This window comes from Brugia malayi, assembly GCF_000002995.4.
Source record: "Brugia malayi strain FR3 genome assembly, contig: Bm_v4_ChrX_scaffold_001, whole genome shotgun sequence".
Taxonomy (NCBI): Eukaryota; Metazoa; Nematoda; class Chromadorea; order Rhabditida; family Onchocercidae; genus Brugia; species Brugia malayi.
In genome coordinates, this window is record NW_025062479.1 from 3,880,800 (window position 1) to 3,904,073 (window position 23,274).

General features: G+C 32.0%; 2 protein-coding genes and 1 non-coding gene across 3 annotated transcripts; 1 reads left to right on the plus strand and 2 right to left on the minus strand.

The window, feature by feature from the left end:
* Nucleotides 1–1,835: 1,835 nt before the first annotated feature.
* Nucleotides 1,836–1,938, minus strand: Bma-mir-5868. Its single transcript, XR_006228186.1, has one exon. It is a non-coding gene; the product is annotated as a pre-microRNA Bma-mir-5868 (primary transcript).
* Nucleotides 1,939–4,090: 2,152 nt separating this feature from the next.
* On the plus strand, nucleotides 4,091–6,019 carry Bm10951 (Uncharacterized protein; the record flags this gene model as incomplete). Its single annotated transcript, XM_001899487.2, has 5 exons — nucleotides 4,091–4,133; nucleotides 4,352–4,431; nucleotides 4,629–4,842; nucleotides 5,255–5,364; nucleotides 5,951–6,019. The coding sequence occupies 5 exons, from the start codon at nucleotides 4,091–4,093 to the stop codon at nucleotides 6,017–6,019; spliced, it is 516 nt and encodes a 171-aa protein (XP_001899522.2).
* Nucleotides 6,020–14,046: 8,027 nt separating this feature from the next.
* Bma-dim-1 (Uncharacterized protein) lies at nucleotides 14,047–17,267 on the minus strand (the record flags this gene model as incomplete). The annotated part of the gene is made up of 10 exons (XM_001899486.2): nucleotides 14,047–14,087; nucleotides 15,132–15,222; nucleotides 15,397–15,507; nucleotides 15,592–15,707; nucleotides 15,814–15,907; nucleotides 15,993–16,082; nucleotides 16,242–16,360; nucleotides 16,666–16,756; nucleotides 16,901–16,984; nucleotides 17,139–17,267. The coding sequence occupies 10 exons, from the start codon at nucleotides 17,265–17,267 to the stop codon at nucleotides 14,047–14,049; spliced, it is 966 nt and encodes a 321-aa protein (XP_001899521.1).
* Nucleotides 17,268–23,274: the final 6,007 nt, after the last annotated feature.

Genomic DNA, 23,274 nt, shown 5'->3' on the forward strand with positions numbered 1-23,274 from the left:
CTAAAATACGCAGATAGTAGCAGTTATGATAAGTGGGTGGCTATAGGTGATGGCAAGAATATCATTTGAAAGAGCACTGCTGAAAATGTTATAGGAGATATTATAAGCGAATATATTAATGTGCACCCGGAACAGGAAAATATTGTGACTGGAACCAACTAGTAATATAAGACTCGGCAACTACTACCAGCAGCAGGTGAAGATAGTGGATCGTAGTGTTAGGCAACGGAGCTTAATGACCACAAAATGAAAAGAAGTGCACTGAGGAGAGCCTCATCATCAAGGAGCACCACACGAAGTGCTGCCGTCCGGATTGAATTACGGGCATCGCCGATTACACGGTCTCTCCTCTTCTCAGCGGCCACAAACAAAAATCGAATGGAAGGAGCAGCCGGCGGCAGCGAAATTTAATCCATGTGCCTCTTCGGGGCAAGTCGTCCACTCCAGCTATACTCATCAATCAAAGTTAAATCTTCTACTCGACAGGTATCAATATACCACTAATGAGTTGAGCTAGAGGATAAGAAGACCCAACTAACTCTCACTTTCGATCATGAGAAGGCATCTTTACACTCACTAGGCTCCCAATGCAGACAACCATAATCCATCCATTCCTGTCCTCATCAGTAGCAAATGCCGCCACTCTTCCCGGATTCCATTATTTGTACCCTTCGTTCATCCAAACCACTCACATCCATCTATGGGCCATCTCTAAAGTGTCCTCATCCTGCTACGTCACTTGTTTGTACCACCGCTATTGCCACTACCACCTACTGCTTACCGTTATCATTGTGGAAACCACGACTGGACTCTTCCCTTCCTATTAATTAATCAATGCAGTGCAACGCCCAAGGCTAAAACTTTCATTAAGCAGTGCTTCTGAGTCAGCACAACACATTCGCTGTCGCCACCGCCATCAGGATAACGTCCCTAGGCAAGATGGATCTAACCACGTACACCACCATACATCACACCACCAGCTCCAACGGCCCTCCAGGAGTTAAGAAACAGCAACACAAGACTCTCCATTTCTTCCTCCCTTTCCTCATAATATCTTGCCGCATCTCACATACACACCACACTGCACTACACTACGCTACATCACAGCACATCACCACAATCACTCCACTCGCACCTCACTGTAATGAAGACGAGTGCTTTCCTTAACCGAGCAAGCTAGCACTCACTAAACAACTTTTCATCATGAAAAGCTGCGGCTATTGCTACTGCTGCCTTTTCCAGATGCATCGTCAAATTCAATAGAAATATGTCCCACTCCTGAAACCAAATGCCCAATTCAGCTATTTCACACAGATTCTTCATTTATTCGGAAGTCATCAGAACAACCAGTGTCTCTCATCTAATGCTATTCACTCACAAACAAATTCAATCAATTTAAAAATTTATTCTCATCCAAAGTCCCTCCTCTAAAACCCCGCATTAGCTTTCTAATTTTTCATCCACGGCCAACTTACATAAATAAATGTATACATTCAAATAGCAGCATCCTGGAAAACAAGACGTAGTTCTCCTCAAGGTGGGGTCAAACTGCGAGGAAATGCAGCTTATGACAGCTGACACAGAGAATAGAAGCTACCCGTACCACATCTGTATCAAGTCTGACTATGAGAAATTTAATAATGAGCGAATACAAGAAAGCTTTATATCTCAGCATTTTCTCACTAGAATACAGGATGATCATCAGTATATGGACATACCCTTCTCCTTCGAACTGGAAGATTGTTCTTCACGAAGGCCACAGTAACAAGAAGCATTAAGCGAAAACAGACATTACATTTTCCGGATGAACGAGGAGCTGGGATGTTTATGTAGCGATTTCATTTGCACCAAAATATAACTGCATATTAGCAGAATCAATTTGAATCAAATTACAAAAATAATTCCACAAATATACAATGCTAAATCGGTACTGGTTTTTTAATTTTACTCGGATTTTTTCAATACTTGCAGCTTCAAAACATATGTCATTGCGTTCTCAACACTGTTTTTCCTACCTAACCATGATATCTTTTAACCAAGTAGCAGCAACAGACTACAGAAGATAACAAAGTAAATGGTCACTGTAGCACAACACCAAGTATACCTCCAATAGCATAACTACATACTATTAACTGCCTGTTTTGCATATTCAAGCTCGCTATCAATACAAGTAGTTGAAATGCAACAAGGAAAACTTATTTGTTTCGCTATGATTTAAATTGTGAACTAAATTAAATTCACAATTGGTATATTTGCTATAAGTTAGTACATAGCTGATATATTTGCTGATCCGCGCACTGGTGCATATACTGGTAAAATGAGATTTACTATCAGTTAAAACAATACCAGCATCTATATATAGTTTTTATATTCCGCTAATTAAAAGGATTTCTGAAATATATCCCAGTACACAAGATTAAACTAAATTCAAAGAGAAAAAGAAACCAAAGAAACAGCAAAATGAATTATATAAGCTCATGTGAAATATCAATTAATTCGTTAGGGCATGAGACGTCCATAAAAAAACGTATAACAAAATTTAAAGAAAAACGAAATGAAACCATTATAATCAAATGACCTTCTCTATATACAAAACAAAAATAAAATACTAAAACTAAATAAAGAGGATTCGATATTACACAAAGAATCTTTTAAATGCTTTAATATCAACACTATAAGTTGTGAGTCTGGATCATTTCAGAATTAAAAAGGCGGCTACTTTATAAATCCTTGCTCTAATCTTAAGAAAATGACCCCAAAATAGATAGAGGAAGGAAGATCAAAATTCTACTTACCTGTAATGTGACAAAATGCATCTAATAAGGTGCACATTTTTTTATAATTTATAACTGAAATTTTTCAAGAAAGAGAGAAAACCGGGAGTGAAGGAAGTCATGTTACATCCAAGCAATAACAGTTTCCAAACTTACCGACTATTAACTTATCGCCCAAATTGATGTTTCATAAACTGGAAAATGTTGAAGACTGAAGAATTTCGATAAACACAACGTTATATTTCACTCCTTTCAGAAATCTCTGTAATGGAATTGTTGAAATTAGAACAGAAATATTTGCTATATATGTAAAAATACAATAATATTTGATAAATTACTGTAACATGCGAAATACAATAAATAAATACTATTCAGGCATTAATGATTTCTTAAAAAAGTGAGTAGTTATGTGAGTAGTAACCCGACAAGTCTTAAAAGTACAATTTTGTCACAAAGTGGGCATAATATACCTAACCATGCTAAAACCTTTGTAAGACGCCTAAACGTCAAGTCACCATAACATCCCTCACATCTTCGAAACTACAACTAATGAGAACGGAGAAAACCTGAATCTTGGAGAACCCTCGACTTTTGCAGCATTTGGCCCAGATCCAGAAGAGTTTCCACTCAATTGCAGCGCTATATCAAATGCTTTTCCCTTTGCCGCCTGCATGAAAGAGGCGAGCAAATTCTCGAATTCGGACAAAGTCTGGGGTTATGATATAATTGAGGAGGAGTATAAAATTAAACTATAATCGATGCAGTCATAATGTTTCTTCATGGTTTCACCGTGAAATTTGATCTCAAAGCTTGTAGGAATCTGACTCCGTAAAGCACAGCTGTTGTTTTTTAATTCAAAAGTTTGAAAAATCACTGAAACATACAAAAGAAATTTTTACTCATTTATTTTAGTATAGACTGTAGAATTTGAAAATTTTGATAGATTAGAACAACAGCGTTGTGTATTTAGCGAACGCTGTTGATTGTTGCCATGGTATCAGAAGAAGCACACTTTATTTTTCAGTTCCATAATTTTTCTGCTTGTTTGAAAAATCCTCATCCTTATCAAAATGATTCCAAAATTTTTTCGAATTTCTTGTTAATAATCAATCACCGACTGGGTAATCGATGGCCTGTATTACGTGATGGTGGACTAGCCAACAGCTGTCAGGTTTAGAGCATTTTATTCCTGAAATATACTTACTAGTCTTTAAAATTATTCTGAAATAGATTGATAGATTAGATTTGGAAACGTTTGTAGATTCGTTGCTGAAGGATATCATTGTTTTTAAGCAAGTTTGATATTTTGAAACAACATGGAGCAGCGCAATATCACCACTCAAAAAATAATATTTTTGGGTAAGACATGCTTTTTTTTAAGCTTATAAATCACAAATTGTTGTTACGAGACTTGTATCAGATTGGGTCACATGAAATTCATTTATGAAGATTAAAAACTTGACCTATAGAAATAAAACGTTAAGGTGTCCCTTACGCATTACTCAGCTCTCCTTAATTAAACATATATATCTTTTCACACATAAATAGGAGAGTGGATATCCATTTGAAGTTTTCAGGGGCAGTTCGAGTTGGTAAAAGTACGATCGTGAAAATATTGACTCGAAAGTTCAATTTTAATAGTAAGGATTATCAAATGGTAGGATCTAAACAGCAAAATTATCTGGTCTCACAGCTATACTGCAAAGAAAAACTGATATTGAAGAAGTTCGAGGCAAACTTGAAAGCTAAAGACTAAAATAAGTCATAAAGAAAAATATTATTTGTCGTTCTATTCTCTATTACTTATTTTAAAAAATAAAATATGAAATATTACTTCTATTCAAAATATTTTAGACTCAAGGTGTGGAACTGCATGATAAGGCATTAGAGGTTTGTGGACATACAGTGGATACAGTACTGGTAGATACTGCTGGCCATGAACTTTATAAATGGGTTGTCAAACCCGTATGCGATGAAAGTGCTTTTTGTGCACTCTGTTTTGATCTTACCAATAAAGATAGCCTTAGTATTCTGAAGGCATATCTTGAAGAGCTGAGCATCCAAAAAAGTAAATGATTGCCAATCAAAACTTAAGTTATTGTGATGGATGGTTTAAGTTTCTTGTTTTTTCATTTTCATAGATTTGCTAGATTAATATGCTTAGAAGTGAAATTAAGCAACAAAGCATTTCACTGATCAAGTAGTTGCAATATCAATGCAAGTTTAAGGAATGCCAGAAGACGGATTTTGAATAAAATTAGAGGAATTAGCAACTGTTGCAAAATACGAAATTTGAACCTTTTCAGTTGTAATAGAATCAGGCCAAAATAAACCGCTACTTTGGAATTTTATTTTACGATGAAATGAGAAGAGGGGTTATAATACAGACAAATATCGAGGTTTTAAAGAAAACAGTTTTGCACTAATTCATTCAGATTTTAAATTCTACTGAACAAAACTTTCCAATTTGAGATTTACAGGTGTCCTGATCGGCTGCAAATTTGATTTACAATCAAGACATGCCATTTCACTGTCAACTGCTGAAGAATTCGCTATAAATAACAACCTGAAACTACATCTTACTTCAATGGTAACTTTCATGACAAATTCTTTATTATCTCTCTTCCTAGTGTATATTAGCGTACGGTTTCATCTTTTACCTTATTCCTATCATTTCTTTATCTATCGCATTATCCATTTGTTATCAGTTAGCTTTCTATCTTAAACTATTAACACCGCAATGTTCTTCTACTAGTTTTACATCAAAAAGAAGAATCATTATCATTTGCTTCTTCTTTCCCTTCTTTTCGTCCATTGTGCTTATATGCCAGTTACAAATCAAACTTTTCAGACCTGATTATGCCACCCAACCTTTGTATCCTAGAGATTCAAATTAAAGATATACCCCTTAAAATCTATAAGTCACATGCTAACTATGTCTTGCTTATTGGACATGACTAAGTCGTTATATTTGCTTAGTAGCGCTATTACTATCGTTACCAATTTGGATATAGTGAATCTACAACGCGGTTGGATCTTGATCTTCGTAAAGATTAATTTATTGAATTACATCGCATCATATTTCACATGCCTCAGTTCTCTTCATATAAGTTCTTTTAGATAGCTATTTCTTTATCCGCTTCACTTTTATATAAGCAGTAAACATTTGTATTTAGATGACAACATCGACTGAAATGGAAGAACTATTCTACAGCAGTATCACAGATTACGCCAGCGAAAGCTAAATCAGACATCTGCATAGCTATCTCATTTAACGATTTTCTACTTATTTCTTTTAACTATTATTGTCATTCAACCAGAAAAGTATGATTATTTCAATAAAGCATAATAGCAATAAGTCTCATAAATGTAAAAAAAAAAAAAAAAAAAAAAAAAAAAAAAAAAAAAGAGAAAACCGTAGTAATTTGCCTACCTAAACACAAAGATTTGCAAGTAAATTAATTATCCGAAGTGAAGTTTTTGAGATACAATACACGCAAATGAGCATGTCTTTTGTGCACATAATGCAGTAGTAGTAGTATCACATTGTAAAATAAGAAGATACACGGAGAAATTTGAAATTCTTCTATCTAGTGCAATGCTAAAAAACTTCATTGAATTGATAACAGGTGTCAGTCATAGATGTAAATGAAACTATGCTATTTCAAGAGATGCTATGTTTTACATATCTCGTCATCGCTGTTTTCGTGGATGCATAAAATTATACATATAGTTTCATTTTGATTAAGATAATGATCAATGCAAAAATAACAAAATGCTAGTCCTCGATGGTATTTCTTTGTTCTTTTTTTTTTTTGTAAATCAATGGATTTAATTAAATTTTAGGCTTTGAAAGATTAAAACTTGATCAGTTCCTCAAGTATTCAAAAAGTGAACTAGAAGGATTCAAATAGAAATGAAGATGAAAGCAAAATAAAACAGGTAATTAATGTTTATTTGACCGTCGTTCCAAAAGCAACAGTATGACTTCATTTACAGTCTCATATATCTGCTTTGTTAAACTAATGAGTTGAGAAAATTTGGTTTGATCATATAGGTCTGATGCAAATTTCCTTAATATAGTAAAAAATCTTACTTTGATCAACATAATAATAATAATAATAATAATAATAATAATAATAATCAATGAAAATAAATATAAAAAGATTTAATATATAAATCTTAGGACTTTATTTATTATTAAATTTCCATTACCATAAGATTAACGAATTTGATAGCAGTTATAAAGATCATAACTTTTTTGAAGCTCTGATCAATCCTAAAACTTTGTTTTGGTTATCAACGAAATTCACAAAAAACGAGAAATGATAAAACAATTTGAAGAAGTGAGACGATACTAAAACAGTTATAATTTGAACATGTCTAGTTTATCCAGAATTCGCTTATAGTGAATGGGAGCCTGTTCTGTTGCACAACTTCAACCTCATCACGTGCCAGTATTCTTCAATAACTCTATGTAACTCTCGTAGACGCATGTATAATTACATGTGGCATAAGTCATGCTTAAGTGTAAAGTGACATGTAAAAATGCGTTACTGTTGCTGTCAAGTCAGTAAATTTGCTCAACTGATTGGATTAAAATAAGTGATTTGAAATTGTGGTACCACTCGTTGAGTTTTCAAACTAAACAATTTTTCAGTTAGCTAATAGTAATATCAGAAGATATCACATACATTTGGCTGAATTTTGAACTTTTTAGAAACGTAATAGCACCGAAAAAATATGAGAATTTTTAATGAAATGCAGCTACGGCATTCAAAAAGTGGTTGTTTTTGTAATTCAGTTTATAATTTCTTTCTATCCAATAGAATCTTTGACGAAAAAACGATAACAGTAAAGAGGCAGAGAAACCAAATGAAAAAATGCATAATAATTGAAACTGAATAGCATTTGAGAGTATATCTGACATAAAATAGAATCTGAAATATAACCTTTGACAAAGTTTAGAAAAACGAGGTAGTAGTGAATGATAATAATTTTATAACCTTTTAATTTCAACAAATCTAAATCGAGTTAATCGAACCGAGGATGAAATTTAATACGTTAGCATAAAAACTGAAAATTTGAAAATTCTTTCAACCTTTTAATCAATCTAAAATAAAATACAATTCAATTTTTGGCGAAGTTGAGAACAAATTTGCTGATATATGAAGAGCAAATAAAAAGAGTAGCGTAATGTGCAGGACGCCTAAGAACTTAGCCAAAAATATAGACAATGAATGCTTCAGGACCGGCCAGCAATTTATTGGAATTCGATGTTTTCATAAATGATGCTATCCCTAATATTAATAATGTAATGCTCAATTTGCACTATTTTTTATTATGAAGCACATATATATTTTTAAAAAAAGTGAAGTAGTGAAAATGATATTATTATTTTGTAGAGAACAGTGGATTTGTTCTCATATAACATTTTAATATAATCATTGCAAATCATTCAAGAGACAATAAACGAACTTGCTTTTCTTTGAAATGAAGCAATCTTTTTTTATGTAATAAATTTTCATGAAAAGGTATTTTGTTTAAGTTACTGGAAAACTTACAACAAAACAAAATTTCGATCTGTGATTTCAGCATGTGGAACAGATTGTATGTACAAAGTTTCTAAAAGCATTGAAGGGATTGAAGGGATTTAAACAGAACTTGTCTCAGTATTTTCCAATTTAACTGTCCAATGAGTATTGTTTTAATTTATTATTCACCTTATTAGTTATCATAAGGCTAAACAATTCATGTTTTCGTCATCATCACATATTTCCAAAAGAACTAATTTACAGGATCAAAATCGAGTTTAATGTTATGGCAGATATATATAGTTTTTTTTGCCAGTCAGTACAAATACAGCTTTTTTTTTCTTCAGATTTCTCATCTTTGCGTATAGTCTAATGAATTCGGGAAATAACAATATATATCATTTAACTCATGTTAAACGTTGTCTACAACAACATTTGTTCAGAGACCTTTACTGTCTACAAAACAACTATTTACACGATCAAAAAAATATTTGTCAAATCTTGATAACAATAAATATTGAAAAAAAGAAAAAGAAATATAGATGATCCTAAATTGTTTATTTACTATGAGTTGGAAAGAAAACAATTATCTATAAAAAAAAATAAGAAGCAACTGGTGGCGTAAACCAAATGAGACATACTAATCGACTTACTGTTGAAGTTTACCAATAATCAGCACTAATCAAATTTCAAAGTTATAAATTAAGTCCTTGATAATGATGTGAAGTAGAAAAGAATGAAAAATCGAAATAGGATAAAACTGCCATCTTTCACAAAATTTTAGAACAGTTAAAATTTGATTCAAATATTTGAAATGTTTCAAAGAATGTAGGTTTGAAATTATTGAACCAGTGTTGACAGAATTTGAATACAGAATGATATTGAAGTGTTAAGCTAGTGTTAGATAACTCTAGTGAAAACAAACTTTAAATTCTCAACTGATTACCAAATAAATTTAAAAATCTGGAAGAACATTGTTTGCTGTCGTATTAATTAAATTTAAGATTCAGTCATTTAAGCTTGATTACAAGTGTTCCTTTTGTAATGGTGTGTTCCTATTCATTTATTCCTATTCACGAGCTTAATTCATAATATTTGAGAAACTGACATCGAGTAGTTCCACTATGTTCACTAAAATGACAAGATGGCTTCTCTTTATGATTACTCAACCAGTTTTGTCATTCTTTTTTGTATTTCTTATTATTTCTTGTCAGTTTCCTCTTCTTTATGATTCTTCTCATTTTACTTGCTTTTGTTGCTTCATTTTATTTTTCATTTGAAACATCTATCTTTCATTCATTTCAACTTCTAGCAATATGCTCACTGTACTTTCAATCTTTTTCAGAATATTCCCAATTAGGAGTAGTATTTGAGGGTGAATATATTTGAAGATTGTTTGTAAATTTGTTTATACATTTTTTAATATAATTTATTTTTAAGAAATGTTTCGCTTTTAAGTAAGTTAAAAAGATGACTGTTTTGTACATTGCGATAAAGTTATCTAATTGACATGTTATTAAATAAAGTCTATCAAAATCAATAAACAGTGTACCTCGAATTTCATGAAATTTTATGTAATTGGACAGGAAAAATGATTGAGCAATCACAAGATGTACAATATTCTGCAATTAAATAATCCTTTTATTTTTTTTAGTAATTATTAAGAGTAAAAAATTGTGCCAGTATGACTTAATATTAAATTTCAAAATTTTCAAAACATTTTTGGAAATGTTCTTATAAACTTATTGGAGTTCATAAATAATGAACAACTGTAGTACTTTTTGTAAAACCCTTTTCTATTTCATATTAGTGGCATGTTTCAGCAATTATTTTATCAATCCGTAATTTTATTTCTGATATTTCCTTATTTATTCTTTTATTCCTGATATTAGTAAAGAAAAATCTGTTCAACGAAAAAAAATCAAGAGTTTTACGTAATTGACTAATAGTTATTATTTTATCAAATGGTTATTTGTTAAATATCTTTCTGCTTATTGATTAACTATCCATATCACATATTCCACTGAAATGTTCTTATTTTCAATTAAATATATCTCAGATTATTGCTGTTAGTGAATTTATAACATAAAACTTTATTAGAAACTAAAAATGAAGACAAGAACTTTGTCATCAAGAATTTTATCTACTGGAGCTGGTCAATGAACGATTTCGAATGAGTTGTGATAGCAGCAGCAGCGATTATGCTTGGGCTTCTTGTAAAATCATTGCTCTGCTATAATCCCTTTCATTTGACAGTTTTTGAATGTGACTATTTATCACTATAAAGTTAATAAAGAATTTTGATCTGAATTTCCAAATTCTAATTACAAAAAATTACCTCATTTTTAGAAATTCTCTGTTTTTAATAAAATCGACTATAGTGAATAAATCTTGGACCTGTACAATACTTCTTGGTTTAATTTCGAATTTTAAAACTTAAATTATATTGCATCAAGAATTATTGCGAGGATTTAAGAAGAAAGCCTAAAATTGTATGCCTCTGATCATTGGAATGTGAATTCGTTCGTATTTTGCAATGAAGTACTTGTATAAATATATATTCTAATTTCTACTCTTTCAGTAAAAGTTTTTCCTATTAATAATAGAAAAAGAAATTTTCATTCTTGAAGAGTCAGGTGATTAATATATGAAGTTGAGCACAGCGCTTTTGACGCATTTCGCAACCAGTCATTTAGCTAATGATATAAGAAGAAAACGAAGAATATCTTGGACTTCTGAATCCATTAGCAAACTAAGAGATTAATTGTTGCAAACGGACTAAACTCGATAAAATTCGGAATTCATTTCCAACCAGAATTTTTGCTGTACTCCTTGCTTTTATAATTTTCTCAACGTTTTTTTAAGGTCAGTTTTATGTAGTGAGTTATTCCTTATTGTTTAACAAAATTGCAAATTAAGTTACAGTTTGAATTTCTTTTATCAATGCCTATTTGAATAGCAATGAGGAAGCACTGCTGTGGAAAATGTATCCTCCGGTGTATTTTTCGGAGTTGGTGCAAGTTGCCGGATGATCGTGGCACACACACACTGTTTTCATTGTGGTAAGTATTTCTCTAATTTTTTTTATCACTTTAGTTCTTGAAACTTACTGAAAATTTCAGTTTTTGTTTTTTTTTTTTTTTTTTTTGTAGCAAATGCAGAATGTGGAAAGTTCATGGATAACCGATCTTATAACGATCACAAGGAGCAGGTTAACTAACAACTTTCATTTCTTCTATAAACGAGGTATACTTTTGACTGTTAGATAACAGCAAGTATTTTGTAAGGCAATTAATTTATAACTGTATTGTAGTCACTACTACAAATATTTATTCGGGGCTAAAGGTGTCGGAGTGTGATTTGCAGTCAGTAGTAAATGCAAAGATTCAAATTCAAATGAACGAAGTGAATTAGACAGTGGTAATTTTAAGTTGTATTACTTCTTGTCTTGGACATTCGAATTCCATAAGTTTGATCGAAAAGGAATGGATTCTTGCGTTAAAATACTAAAATAAATTTATGAACAATTTGCTGAAATAAATATTGTCTGTAGAGGCCATAGTAACAGCTACAATTTCTTACACTGATGGAATGAGAAACCAAAAATTGGGATACATCAAACTCATCGACGAATCATTTTGCGATAAAAGTTAAATACGCTCCAGAAGTTAGCTAATAATTATATCATCAGTAAATAATATATTTAATGATTTTATGAACTGTTTTCTCATTTCGAAATCTTCGCACGATCAATACTCTCAATTGAATTATTTATAGTTTATTTCAAAAACAGAAATACACCTTCACTTAAATAACTCTTACATTAATTACCACTATTCTGCATTCTGCATTCCAGGTTCTGCTAATGGAAAAAAACATTCAGTAAGGAAAACTATAAGTCATTACTACTATTACTACATTTACCATCATCGAATCCAAGACAAAATTAATTTTATTAATTTGTTTAAATTTCAATACCCATTCTTGTCATATCACTTCATATGTGTAAGCGAAACAATATTTTTTACTACAAATTACTAGTTCATTCTTACATGAGTAAATTACAGAATCGGCCATACTCAATTCTTAGCTTATACACTACAAATAGAAAAGACGGAAATGCTATTACAAGTGCAACAGTCACATGTCGTAAATGCTCAAAAGAAGTGTATGATGTAGAAAAAATATTAGCAGGTGGTATGGTATGTCTGGTAGCAGTTTCAACACTAATGTTTAGTAACTTCTAATTGTTAACAATTGAAAAATACAATCAACAACATTTACTATATTTTTTTAAATTTGTTAGCCAATTTTGCCAATAGGATAATTTCCTAGATCACTGTACCAATATCAGTGGATTGTCGAGAGTATGCGTTCGATGTGGCATCTGATATTGCAATTGTATGTTTCCTACAAATAAATTAGTTTCATTTTGTATTTCTCCCCCATTTTTACTAAAGAGAATACTGACTAATTAAGAATCACGTCGGAATTGCAGCTTGCGAAAAAATTTTGAGCTTCTGTGCAAATTCGTAGTGAAGGACTTCAATGATAGTTGAAAGAATCTATTCAACGACAAATTGGCTAGCGGCTTATTATATTTCTCTTTTAACTTGGAGAAATAAAGAAGTGAGTGTTTCTAGAACCCATAGGGCATAGATCGCTTTACACTTTTGTTTGAATTTCTTTAAAAGCTATTATTTACATATAGCTTTAAGACAAAGCACACAATATGGATAACTGGTCTGAAACCCCACCTCGTAACATTATTTGCTCAGTGAATTTTAACTTGAACTTTCATTGCAGAACTATACAGACTAAAAAAATTCGAAAATGTGATGGTTGACACTAGAACGTTTAGCAGTGACAATTTCAATAGCAGACAGACTTGTACGGATCATTTAATGAATTATCCGATCTAATGCAAACCCAAAGAAGCATACACATAGGAAGCAAAAGAAAATCAACCTTGAAACTCAACATTTTTATTCTCTCATCACGCACATATGAGCAAAAGCAGCGGACGTATTGAATACTATTTAAAATATGCCATCATCAGAACTGTTTTACTCAAGACCAGAATACTGTAAGGAAAGAAACTGATTGAATAATAGAATTTTGGGAAGCGGGCGATAAAGATAAAACGTACTTCAAACATTTCTGAAAAGGCATTTCATTTAACAATAACTACTAAATCCTGGTGGTAGTTTGATTCTTGTAAGTTAGAAAAATAAACAATCGGAAGATGAAAAAGCATAATTCAGAATTGAAAACCGGTGAAAAAGCGTAACTGCTCAAACATCCTTTGTATTAAGCATTCTCAGAACTGAGACTGCTTACGAATGATTTCGAGATAGGATTCACTTCACTAAATCGAAACATTTGACTACAAAAAATGTTTGACAGAATACGGCATTAAATCTGGGTATGTAAAAGCAAACATTACAATAGTAATAATAGCAATTAATATTTGGTAATAGAAAAGGACAATGCATGTGGGCAAGGATTAGTTGCTCGATATCCAAAGAAATGATATATCCATCGAGCGTGGAAAAAGAGTTAGCAACAAATACTGGCACCATTACATTACCTTTATTTTATAAACAGAAACATCTCCTTACGAAATATAACGCAAATTTAACACAGAAAGATCCATTCAAGAAACTTCCGATACTTTGGCAGATTTTTTGCTGTTCATAGGATCCAACATGTTGTGGACCATCCAGAACTTGTCCATTTCACGCCTCGCTGGCATCATCTGCTCCTTCGTCTAACGGTCCTATAAATGGAAGCTTATACTAAATAGCCATATTTCAATTAGTTAACATCAGGAAAAAGAGAAAAGAAATCCTTCTCGTCTTTTTAATTAGTTTCCTAACAATCTGAAAGGTTGGTACTGTGAAATTCAAACAACTCGAAAATTCAATAGAAAATTGGTAACAAACCGCCAGAATGAGCAATCAGTTAGAAATATTTTTAGAAAGCATCCAAGGCACTGAATCTCATTTTTTTTTACAACCTGATATTTCGAAAAATTCAGTGTTAGCAATTAATCAATTTCTAGATGAGCAAGTATTTCTACCATCAACCTTACAGTTTTCAAACTGTTGAACTCTGAATAGGAAAAAACACACAAGGCAAACTTGTTGATTGTTATAATGCGTGAAGAAGTTAGCAGGCAAACAGGATTTGATATGATATACTGCATTTGAGACACGATAAAACACATGGTTACATATTAGAATTCAATGCATATCAATCTGTCATGCTTTCATCGTTATCACCTGAATAAACTATACCAGCAGTTAGTGAAATTTTTTATCTAAAAAAAAAGCAAACTCAGTTATAATCCTAAAATTTGTTACTATGTCATTTGCATTTGCATTAGCTGAACTAAAAATTTTATCCGAAATCAATGTAAAGGGCTATAATCCATCCTCTCGTCATAATAAACGGTAATAATGAGCTAACTTATCATAATTCTTTACACAGTCCAGACTTTCAAACATTTCATATTCAAAAAAAGATAATTATAACTTCTTTTGCTTGTGATGATGCAGTGAATCATTATGGATCCAAAACAATATCAGAGGACTTTTAAGAAAAGCGTTAAAATATATGAATATGGGGTTCAAAAAAGGACTAGAAATTGTAATAACAGTCCAGTCACAATCCAAAAATTCCGTTAGAATAACAGCAGTTCACAAAGAAACAAGAATGCTACTCATGCCAAATTCGATGAAAATCTAAAGTCCGTCTCTATAAGTTAAAAAACATGCAATACAGATCAAATAGTATCAGATATTTCATACAAAGAACAAACCTTCGATGTTCAATGTCAATTCAACGTTTGCTTCACCAGCTTCATTCTTAATATTGCACGTATATGTACCACTATCCTTTGCCTTATAATTCTGAAAATGCTTTAAAATCTGAACCTCGAACGTTGAAGGAAAATCTGAATCTCAGACGTTAAGAGAAGTTCCACCTAGCATATATTTTTAGTTAGAAAAAAGATTTTAATTAAATTGAGATATCAAAATTCTTTTATGAATTATAATATATGAAATAATAGGCAACGACCATACTTTCAGTTCTAACTGAGCAGTGAACGTGTTTGCACCACCGTCAGGTGTTAATCCAAATTTTATACGACTTGATTCCTTCATTTTCTTGCCCTTTGGATTTAACCAGATGACCTGCATTAAAATAATTTTAGATACACAAATAGTGAATCGTTTTAATTTAACTCTTTCAGCTTATAATGTTAAACACAACATTACCTCTGGGTTTTGATCAGCTTGAAATCCAATATCAAAAACAATAGCTGGATCACCAGAATCTGAAGTTTTTTGCAAAATCTGTGGTTTACGGGTAAAGGTCGGAGCTCCTTGTGGCACTGAAATTGTTTTTAGACAGGAAGAGATATGACAATCAAAATATCTGAGCAATATATCAATTCCAAGTTCACACATTGGAAAGAAAATACTTAAGTTCAAAAAAACCTTCAAATTTAACAGTAAAAGTGGCTGTTAGTTTCCCAGATTCGTTCTTTGCTGTGCAAACAAATTGGCCCGCATCCTTTTCCTTTGTCGGCTCCTGAAATACTCCAGTAAAATAATTTTTCAGTAATGTGATACCAGATTTTTTAAAACAGTAAATTTAGTGAAAGTAAAATCGATACTTTGATTTCCAGAGCAGCGTAATATGTTTGATTTGCTTCTTCTCGTAGAACAATTTTCACTCGATCCGATTCAGCTACGATTTCTTCACCCTGAAAGAAAAAGCATAAAATTCAATATAAATATCAGCTAGGATTCTAAATTAAAAAACAATTATAAAACTTAAGAGCAAACAAAATTTATCCGTTTTATCGATTTTTTTCAAAAAATATTATTATCCTTCTAAAAATAACGAGTGCCAATCAGGGGACCTTCTGCCAGACGAAAGTAGGTTTAAGAATCGATTTCGCCCTGAATTCCATAACCATTACTTGCCCATCGTCACGAGATGATATTTGTGGTTTCTCGACAAACGTTGGAGCGCTGAATCCTGTAATTTGGAAACAAGGAAAGTAAAATTCGGTTTTCAAGTCCATTGAGGAAAGCTAACATATAAATTTCCCATCAATTACTTTTCATATTTACTCACAGTGCTTTCCAGACCTGGATGAGTTTTTTGCGAAATAATATGGAACAAATTTGAAATATTAGATGCAGTTTAAGAAAGTTGACCATAGACGTCTTTGCTTAACGATGCTCAACTTATTATTGAAGGCAAATGATTTCTTACCTTCCAAAAGTTTTGACATAAAACACTACAAATTCAAATGTGATAAATATACGACAAAAATAAACCTGTAAGTTTAAGGTTAAAATTGGCGTTCCCTTTTCCATGTGGATTTACAATAGCACATCGATAAGCTCCAGCATCACTATCAGCAAGATCCTGAAAAAAGCAACTAAGAGACATTCACAGGTTGACCATAATAATTATATTTACAGTAAAATAGCACTGCTTTAAAAGCAAATAATGTCATCAGTTAGAGCTACTTCTAACATTTCTGTTTTCATATATTGTTTGAAATGTTACTTTGATTTGTAAAATGGCGGAGTAAGCATCGTTTCCTTTGTTATCCAGTCGGAAACTGAACCGCTGGTCTTGTTTTAGTTCAGTCTAGAAAATATGCAATCACTCATTCAACTTTTACAAATGTTACATGTGAACTAAATAAAAATTTAGTGTAGAACAGCTTCCCTCCTATTCAATTTTGATTATGAATCAAATGAAAAAATATTTACTAATATCAAATTTCTTAAGAAAAGCATACTGTGTCGTAGAACCACTTAATATCCGGAACTGGTTGAGCTTCTAAAAAACACTCCAGTTCCAATGATCCATCATCGTTTTGTCGAGCTACCGGCTGCTGCGGGAAATGAGGTGCCTTACCCTCCGGCATCTTTCTAATAGTTAGCTTTATTACTTACCACCCGCAGAAAGCCTGTTAACAAATATGAAATACTGATCCAAAAGAAAATTTGGACAAACGAATCCGCTGTAAAAGTTAAATCTTATGAAAAAGGCTTACAAAATGATATAACGACTGCAATCGGAATTCCTGTTGGATACTTCACATGATACGAATTAATAATAACAGTAAATATATATATATATATATATGAAAGCAATAATGGTATTAATGGTACATTTTAAGTTGATAAAATACGCGTTTTGAAAGGAAGCTGTTACTTAAGCAACATGTACCGGAGACATACCAAATTAAGCGTTAAAGTTCAGAATGTATTTCAACTTTATTTCGAAGCCCAATGTTCTAACTATAATTTAAATTATTCAATCGGTTTTGAAAATATTTTGATCATTAATCATTAATTACTTCATAGTTTCTTACTACTAGTACTTTTAATCATAATCATAATAATTAGAATTTGATAATAATTTTGGAATGTTTGATAAAATACAACATTAAGTTAATACAATTTATGCAATGATCTAAAATTTATAATGGTAAAAGTGAAATGCAATACATTTGCAAGAACAATCAATGTAATTAATAAGAATGACTTGGCAAAAAGGGAGGAGAAATGAAAAGCGGTAAATCAAACTAGAAAAAGCTGCTTGGAAATACACTTATATTAAACATTACAACAATCATTTTTGCTAAGATTCATAATAATGAACAACTCTCATTTATATCTGGAAAGAAAACAGAAAAAAAAAAGGAAAAAGAAAAAAGTGAGGAAGAAACGAAGGAAGAAAACACAAATGATTTAAACATCTCCGTCGAGCTATTTTATTCTTCTTCCGCCTCTCATCTCAATCTTCAAGCACACCGAGCTAATGACAAGTGGCAACTGTTCACGACACCAACCTCTTACGAAACAACAGTCAATACTTTCCTGATTGAATAACATGAAAGGGTCAGTAAAAATTAAGCAAAATCATAACATTTCTCAAGAGTGGAGTGAATTCGGTGCAATTTATGGGATATCCTTACATTCTTCTTGTTTTTTTACATTCTTTCTCAATATTTTTATTTCTATATAAGATCAGAAATTTCCTCTTACATAATAACAAAGTAGCAATACACATTTGGTAAAATTCGACATCAACCATTATGCATACTTGCAGGAACTGATGTAAATCTATTTCTAGTCATATGATACTACGCAATACTTAACTACTTCCTCTAGTATAAGTTACTATTATCAATCAAGTATCACTAAGAATTAGTTAAGACTCTGCGAGGACCATTATGTCTTTTCCTCTTCACGATTATCCACGATTATTCAGAACCATTTCCATTCACTCTGCTCACAGCTAGACTAACTTATTGTTTTCACAATGGTAAAAAAGGTCTTCATACATTAGTTTCCTTAATGCCTTATTAAACTCGAAAACTCTCTTGCCCAGAAAAGTTATGTATAACAAAAGTTCACTTCACTACTATCAGTCACTTATATACTTTATTAGGATCAGTAAATTTGAAATATTTCACTAAAATAAACAAAGTAAAAAGAAGAGATTTCAAAGATATTAAAACTCGAAAAATGAAAGAGTTCTAGAAAACAACATATAAAATCTCATAACAAAGGTGAACAAAAGAAAACTATCGAAAAGGATGATGAGCAACATAATACACATTCTATGTGTTTTTGACTCCACTATGATAGCATAATTCATAAAAATGTACAATATTATTATTCCTACTTCTAGTAATATTATTATCACTGGGTATTATTACTGTTAATATCAAAATGCCTCGACACCTTATTAAAGTCCATGTCTAGATTTCGATTATAAAATACTGAATTTCTACCTGGACTAGTACATTCATTTGATGTGGACAGCGAATAATTTGAATTTCATGTATTGGTGGAATTAGAAATACGGACAAACTGAATAAAAGCAGAGCGATCGATCAGTTTGCATGTCTCATCATTACAGAAATTTAGAACAACTGCTAATAAATAAATCCTACAAAGAGTTGCACATAATGTGTACCGGAAACTGTAGAAGGTTTTAAATTATATTTCTATTTTTATTTCTTCAGCAAATTCAGATTTTCTTGACTAAAAAATAAAGCAAAAGATTCCAGAAATACTACCACCAAAATAGTATGCATTTTTAAGAACCAAATGATTTATATTGCGATACTTTGGCAGCAGATGGGCAAAACGTTCAAAGCAATGAGAAAAACGAAATAATAGTTTGTCTATTAAATTGGTATTGTTGTCTTACAGTTTGTGTACTGTTGTCATGTTATTAAAACTACGCTAAGTCTAGGAACGATTTGTTCTTAAATAATAATAATCCTAAGGAACAACATGATATGTCACCAGTTAGTTATAGATCGTTCTGGAATTTAATAACTGATTATTTCCTTCTTCATACCTCGCTTTTTCTTATCTAATCGATCATTAATAGCTCGCCTCTTTCGTGCTTTATAGATTCCACTTAATTTACCGCCCAATTTAACATGTTCTAGGATTTTTTTTTTCTAATGATGTCTCGCGATGGATCTGGAAAAAAAATCCTCTAAAAATTTCATTTATCATAGATAAAGACATTTTAGAGTTAAAAAAATTAATAGTAATTGTAAAAAAATAGCAAATCAATCTGTCATCTTTATTTTCCTACATAGATATACGTGTTTTTACGGGTGAGGAGAGATTTTCATAGTTTTTGGGAAGTGGCTATCTTGCTTTTTCTCAGAAATTACAGATATATGCACAAAACACCGATCTTGCTTTCATTTAAACTGGTTAACATTCTTACACCTACCGTTGGCATTCCAAATATTTACTGAAAACAAGGCTTACGGAATCCTAATATCGATTGATCAGTAAGAAATTCTACTTCCACTCAAAATTTCCATATATTATCTTTTGGGATATTTACAGATGATTACAGGGGTATGTCAAGATCTTTGCATCATATAAGAATGGTGTTAGTGGGTATCTCCATGATTGTTTTTTCACCTCTCTCCCTCTCCTAATCAGTTTATCGCAATTCATTCATTTGACCAGTACATAAATTGTACATGAGGTTTCTAAAACTTTAAGAATGTCGCTTAGCAGTGTAAATCATCTTAATGGGGTCGACTATTTGTCTCTGAAATTTCGACAACAGTGTTATCAAGGAAGCAGTCAAGCAAAATATAGATATGTTACTAAGATAATCTAATTAAAAAAGTCTCACCATATTTAAAATAGGGTTTTGGTTTATTGGAGTATGTTGAAGTACGCTTCCCAGTCATTAAGGAATCTTCATTCGCATTGCTATCACTTGTTGAAAATTCATCTAGTTCCCGAAATATGACCAAGACCCGATTTGGAATATAATGAATTTGATGTCTTATGAAATAATAAGCGGATAAAAAGACACACTAATATCAGCCAATATATGTGATATTATTGTTGCGCTATGAGAACAATGGAAGAAAACATCCAGCCTAAACTGCATAATAAGCCTTGCAGACGAGAAACACAACAAGGTGTTATGTAGGACTGTCAATGGCTTCGTAGCAATGGCATATACTGACTGCTGTTGATCGTTGAAGTGGAATGATATACGAAATGAAAGTGTTTAAGGTATGAAAACAAGTGGCCTAAAGAGACAAACAGAGTAAATCGGGTCACAGGGAAAAAGAAGGAACACTACTACATCACTAAAGGGCTGTTATCATTTATCTAAGCTTAGAAAAGGAGGAGTTGGGAGTACAATTTGTTGGCTAATGGGTCAGCGGATGAAATGATTGAAGTGGCAGAGAGGAAGATGAATGATATGGATAACTGTGTAAAAATAGCAATTCGCTACTGAACTTCACGCATACTATCTCAGTTCCATCCATAAAATTCCTCACAGACAAAAAGTCCATATTGAAGAGGGAAGCAGTGAAAAGGCCCTTCCAAATGTCTACTCTACAGATATATATGTGTGTGTGTGTGTTAAGCAGCGAGACAACGCAGTTACATTCAGTCGGGAGGCATTACAACATGTCTGTTTGTGTGTGTACGTGTGTGCGTCTGCGTGTGGGTGTATATATATATACATATATATATATATATATATATATATATATATGTGTATGTGTATGTGTACACTGTTTGAAAAACGCCCACGGAAACATACAGAAAGACAAAAGTGAGCTATGGAAGAATCTCCGGATATCCTGAGAACCATAGATCGAGGGAATAGTAGTGAAGGACAGGATGGGTCAAACGACAGCTTTATGTCGTAAAAAACTGAAGTAGTGAACAGTTTGAAGAGAAAGCACACTGAGCAACTGAGTGATGAAGAGATGTGGCATGAGATTCATCACCCGAGCGTTCCGGAAATCTATGCATTCAATTCAGTTTTATCATTCCAACTTCAACAAACAACTTCTCTTTCTAAATATATACAAGAATGATTTGTGTTTCTCGGAACTGTATGCTACACGCTGTAATAATATGTGTTACTATAATTAGTGGTAATTGATTGATAACTGATGAAACGATATATACAAGACGATGGAAAAGATTGTCAACACATAAGGCAGAATTTCATTTCAGGCTTGAATGAATGTCTTGGCATCTAGTAATTTTCACCTAGTAATTCTTTAAAGAACTTTTTCATTGAAGTTTTAAATGTAGCACACTGTTGTAACAGTTAAGGAAAATTCCAACATTTATTAAAAATTAAGTGACATTCAGTAGATATTTGGTAACGATTTGATGGAAAGTTTCCGGAAATATTTTTTTTTTTTTGTTAATTTCTGCGAAAAGAAAAAGGAAAAAAGGAAAACTAAGCTCGACATCAAATAAGTAGGACTTTTAAAGTATTTTCTCAAACAATCTTATATTTCACTAGAGACAGTGCATTTGAAGCAACGAGAATTTGTCAACCGTGCTTCCTATCATTTCCTCTAAAGATAACCAACTTTAAAAGTATGGAGAAAAATGACAAAAGAAGGAAGGTCAATCATAATTACATTGAGGATAGCCCATAATTTATGAGAAAATTAATGGAGGCGAGAGGAACAGGTGTGTCTATGTTGTGTAGGAGTTCGGATAATGGCATGAACATCAATACATCTCTTAGACATATCTGATACATTTGTCTGAACTGAATTGATAATTGAAATCATAATTAAACTGAAAAATCACAGAATTGATGTTTGAAATAAACAACAGGCAAAGTTCTGATAACATATTCAAAGATACTGTTAACACGATGTGGTGCGGAATTCTCTTCCATCCTAGGCGTATGGAATAGAAAGTGTTTCAGTCGGATTACTACGTATTTCTTGTAGGGAAGTGAAGGAGGGATGAAAGAGAGGAAAGATAAGTGGAATGAGTGAAAGGCGCAGTTCAATAGCATCAGCAAACCACCGCTAGGTTCAAACAAAATTCTTCAACTATCGATTTTGTAAGTTCGCACATCTCGCCTTGGCATTACAAGTAATTTCACAGTCAGTTAGTTATCTTGCACTCTCGTATAAGTTTCTTATAAAAAAATAAACAAATAGGAGCCTCTGTGTAAACAAAATTTTGCTTGTGATAGTATTTCGAGAATTTCATTCTGGAATACGTAAATTTTTGACAACTTCGACATTCAAATAAGAGAATTTTTCTTTTTTTAAAATAAAAAAAAAAAAATGAAATAACACATGATTTTAACTGGCGTTGCTCAAAGCTGCTCTTAATGACAACATATAGCCCGTGCTACATGTTCTCATTCAAAAAGATTTCCTTTATCAATGATTATCAGTTAAATTGAATGTTATCATTTAATCTAACGTATAAAAACATCAACTCTAAAATGTAAAATTTTTTAACTTGAAATCTTGTTTGAAAGATACGCGATAAATTTAGTCCATAACCAAATGAGATGTATCATCAAAAGTGAACCAATGATCAAATGTTTAAATGTTCGAAATCTCTGTGCTCAACGGGTCTGATCGA